This window comes from Sarcophilus harrisii, chromosome 4 (assembly GCF_902635505.1).
Source record: "Sarcophilus harrisii chromosome 4, mSarHar1.11, whole genome shotgun sequence".
NCBI lineage: Eukaryota > Metazoa > Chordata > Mammalia > Dasyuromorphia > Dasyuridae > Sarcophilus > Sarcophilus harrisii.
Window position 1 is genome coordinate 355,116,921 of NC_045429.1, and position 4,888 is coordinate 355,121,808.

General features: G+C 44.5%; 1 protein-coding gene across 1 annotated transcript; it reads left to right on the plus strand.

The window, feature by feature from the left end:
• Window positions 1-1,422: 1,422 nt before the first annotated feature.
• LOC100931507 (proteoglycan 4-like) lies at window positions 1,423-4,427 on the plus strand. Its single transcript, XM_003770431.3, is given in 3 exon segments — window positions 1,423-1,595; window positions 3,122-3,745; window positions 3,747-4,427. Coding segments are annotated over 2 exon segments (927 nt in total). The 5' UTR covers window positions 1,423-1,595; window positions 3,122-3,142; the 3' UTR covers window positions 4,071-4,427.
• Window positions 4,428-4,888: the final 461 nt, after the last annotated feature.

Sequence of the window (4,888 nt, forward strand, 5' to 3'; positions counted from 1 at the left end):
TAAAGATAGTTTTCAGCATTCATTTTTGTAAAACTTTGTGTTCTACATTTTTTTTTTCTCTCCCTCCTTTATTTCCCTCCTCACCAAGACAGCAAGCAATCTGATACAGGTTAAATATGTACAGTCCTTTTAAACATATTTCCATATTTGTTGTGTTGTACAATAAAAATCAGACCAAAAAGAGGAAAAACATGAGAACAAACGAAAAGATGAAAATATTATACTTTGAGCCACATTCAGTCTTCATAGTTCTCTCTCAGGATTCAGATGGCTCTTTCCATCCCAAGTTTATTGGAATTATTTTGAATCACCACATTATTGAGAAGAACTAAGTCCATTACAGTTGAGGATCACATAATCTTGCTGTTACTGTGTACAGTGTTATCTTGGTTCTGCTCACTTCATTCAGTATCAGTTCATGTAGCTTTTTCCAGGCTTTTCTGAAACCAACTTGTTCATAATTTCTAACAGCACAATAATATTTCATTATCTTCATATACCATAACTTATTCAGCCATTCTCCAACCAATGGGCACCCACTCGATTTCTAGTTCCTTGTTTCTACAAAAAGAATTGCTACAAATATCTTTGTGCATGTGGGTCCTTTTCCTTTTTTATTATCTTGAGGTTTGGGGGAAGAAAAGCATATGAAAGATATTTTAGAAAGGAAAAAGAGCCAAAGCTGAGTAATGAGGAGAGTAGAGGTCAGCAGAGCCAGTAAGTCAGAAAGCATAGTGTGAATAACTGTGGGGAAGAAAGGCGAGAAATGGTGTTCTGCCCTATTAATCTCCAACCTATGCAAATCCCCAAAACAGAATGAGGGAAGGACATGGCCAGGAGATGGGCATTGGATATATGGAGCTGAAATCAAGATTTTATGAAGAAGGAATTGTATAAGGAATGATGGTAAATGGGATGAGGAGAAAAGGGAAGAGGCATTTTGTGAAGGGACCTGAAGTTCCTGCTGAGAAGTTTATAATATTTTCTAAGACTACATCTATCTCTACCACTACTGCTGTCTCTCTCCAGTGTCTGAATTTCCCTTCCCCCTCTCTATTCCCAACAACCCAGGACACTGAACATCTAGCAAAACTCTTTACATAAGAAAAGCACCCAAGAAAAGATTTTATCTAATAGATCTTTATCTCATTTTATCTAATGGACTCAGGGGTCATTGGAAGATGGGAGACTGATCACACCACAAGAGGTCCCTATGATTTCCCCCTCACTCCCCTATTAAACTCAGAAAATATCCCTAGGAATAATCTGTCTCTGGTCCCACCATACATACATAGAAAAGTCCGGAATGTTGGAGGGCAGTGGGGATTAGACCATGATGACATCACTGTCATTCAACTGGTGCCAAAGGAATGTTAAGTGGGTGGTTTCATCACAAAGACTATACCGACAGGTAATTGAGAGAAATTGAGGTGATTCATAATTGGGCAGGGAAAGAATGAAAACATTAAGGACCAGAGTGATCCCATTACCTTGAGGCAGGGTTGAGAGGGTATGATATAAAAGACTCTCAGTAGATCCAGGATTCAACAACAGATCCAAGAAACTTAGCTTGTTTTTCTCTGAATATCAACCAGGTGAGTCTTTCTACTCTGATTTTCTTGACAATTTGAAAATCTTAGAATCACAAAGTTGCAGAATTTCATTTTGGATGTGAGGAATCTACACAGTAGCAGAAATGGAACTCTAAAGCAGAAACTATATTAGAGACCATGGCTTTTCACCCAATATTAGACATTTCATTGTCTACTGGAAAATAGTCCATGATGCTAGATCTATATACTAATATGCATTTAATATTCATTTAGAGTATTTTGTAAACCTAGAAGATCTCAAGGCTGCAAGGGATCTTAGACATCATCAATAATCCAATCCTTTAATTTTCCAGAGCAAGTAACTTTGACCTAGAGAGGTGATTTGCTCAAGAGCACATAATTAATAGCAGAACTGGTACTTGAATATAGATCTTCTGACTCTTAGTCTGGTGCTTTGTCCTCTAGAGCACCATTATCCATGAAGAGGGCTTCTTAGAGAAAGTTAAACCTTGGGTATTTAACATAGCAATTCATGGGATTTAAGGGAAAAATTTGGCAGCTCATAGGATTGTAATCTTTCTGACGCATCTCAGGACCAAAGTACCTTAATGATGTTTTTTATATCTCTCTCAGAAATGTGCTGAATTGTGTAACCATTGATAATGGAGTTAGAATGTTTAGTAGTAATTAAGGCAAAGAGGATTGGTGAGGACAGAAAGAACACATCACAGAATGATAGTGTGAGGCAGAGAGAGACACCTTAAGAAAAGAATACTTGACACAGGGAGAGAGAGAGAGAGAGAGAGAGAGAGAGAGAGAGGGAGAAGGGAGGGAGAGACAGAGACAGAGACAGAGACAGAGACACAGACAGACAGAGACACCACAGAGAGAGAGAATGGCCATTTCATATGGGGACTTAGGATAGCACAGTAGAGAGTTAGTGTTTGAGTCAGAAAACTGTTTAAGATCCTACTTTGAGGAACTTCACCCCCACACACACCCCCCCCCAGATAAGATTCCTTGTTAGTCTCATGGATGATGTTTTTGCAATTTTCACCACATGAAGAGTCAAAAGCCAGGAGACACCCATGACAATTTCATCTTAACCCTCACCTATAGGGAGCATAGAATTCACCAATGTTGTTCATTGCCTTCAGAAATCCAGTTACTTTAGCAAAAGGCTAAAAGCTGAGTTTGGTGTGGGGATAGGGAGGAGATATATTCTGTCAATTAGTAAAATGCTCTATGGGTTTTGTTCTCTTGCCCTCAGTTTCCTCATTTGTAAAATTAAGGGGGTGGGCTGGATAACTCTAAAGAATCTTCCCGTGCTATTAAATCTATAATCCTATACCTGCTCATAGATAAATCCTTCAGCAGAGCCAGCAAGTCAGAAAGCATAGGTGAATAACTTGCTTATCATTCTGTCTTTGAAGCTAGAAAGATTCAAAACCTATTTATGAAAAATGGGGAAGATTTGGAAAGAGGAAAAGGAAAGGTTTGGGTTTCCAAAATAGGCTCTTGATGCCTCACCTGGTAACATAACCACAGAATTGTCCTTTCTACTCCAGGTCTATCCACATCACAGAGCCATGTCTTCTCAGCAACAGAAGCTGTCATGTACCCCACCTCCCCAAGTTAACCAGCAGCAGGTGAAACAGCCCTGCCAGCCACCTCCTCAGGATCCATGCGCCCCCAAGACCCCAGAGCCTTGCCAGCCTAAGGTGCCAGAGCCATGCCGCCCCAAGGCCCCAGAACCTTGCCAGCCTAAAGTGCCAGAGCCATGCCGCCCCAAGGTCCCAGACCCTTGCCAGCCTAAGGTGCCGGAGCCATGCTGCCCCAAGGTCCCAGAGCCTTGCCCACCTAAGGTGCCGGAGCCATGCCGCCCCAAGACCCCAGAGCCTTGCAAGCCTAAAGTGCCAGAGCCATGCCGCCCCAAGGCCCCAGAACCTTGCCAGCCTAAGGTGCCAGATCCATGCCAGCCTAAGGTGCCAGAGCCATGCCGCCCCAAGGTCCCAGACCCTTGCCAGCCTAAGGTGCCAGAGCCATGCCGCCCCAAGGTCCCAGATCCTTGCCAGCCTAAGGTGCCAGAGCCATGCCGCCCCAAGACCCCAGATCCTTGCAAGCCTAAGGTGCCGGAGCCATGCCGCCCCAAGGCCCCAGAACCTTGCCAGCCTAAGGTGCCAGATCCATCAGCCTAAGGTGCCAGAGCCATGCCGCCCGAAGGTGCCAGACCCTTGCCAGCCTAAGGTGCCAGAGCCATGCCGTCCCAAGGTCCCAGAGCCTTGTCAGCCTAAGGTGCCAGAGCCATGCCGCCCCAAGACCCCAGATCCTTGCCAGCCTAAGGTGCCAGAGCCATGCCGCCCCAAGGTCCCAGATCCTTGCCAGCCTAAGGTGCCAGAGCCATGCCGCCCCAAGACCCCAGATCCATGCGCCACCAAAGTACCAGACCCTTGTGCCACCAAGGTCGTTCCACCTCCAGTCCAAGAGAAGTGCACACAGGTCCCCAGGGCCAAGTAGAAGTAAAACAGCCCAGGACGACACCCTCCACAGGACCTATCACCAGATGTGCCATCAGCTTTCTAATCTTAATTGCTAGCTGTACTTCCAGGGAGAGAGTTCTCCCCTGGTGCTTTTCAGCTTATAATTAATATGCTGAAGTTAATTAGCAATGGTCCTTCCCTTCATTTGGGTCCTGAAAATGCTACAGAAGTCTGTCCCCCCCTAGGATTCCTAAGCACTTGGATCAGCTAAAGTTGCATCTGCCTGAGCTGGCCCTCTGGCTACACGGCTGTCAGGGCTGGAATCAGGATAAATCCAGCAAGGTTTAAGTTCAGGAGTGACTTTCTATTCTGGTCCCATTAAACTCATTTTCCATGTGGCTTTTGTTGTATATGTGTCATTTGATACTTCTTTTGAGTCTTTCCAACCATGGTCTCTTGTCTTCTACTTTCTTCTGGGTGGAGGGAGGGTACACATGGAGGGAGGTCTAGAAAATAACTTTCTTAACTCAAGAGCTCTGAACAAAGAGGAGGAATTGGGAGGAAAAGGACATAAGGCTTTAGGCTGAACTGGCACCATACTAGGGATCAAACAGGAATTCAGAAAACTCACAATGGACAGTTATGTTATGCTACACTCCCACAAAGCCCTCTCCAACCCAACTAGGTTTGAAGCATCTGGCTCTACCCCAGGATGCATCTCATCATCTGTATCCCAATGATCTTACCCTCCCCCAAGCCAGCAAGTCCAGCCCTGTACCTATTGATAATAGAGGGGAAAAGCCATTTATCTTGGAGTCCAGAAAGCTGGATTTCAGTCTAGAATCTGCCACTTAC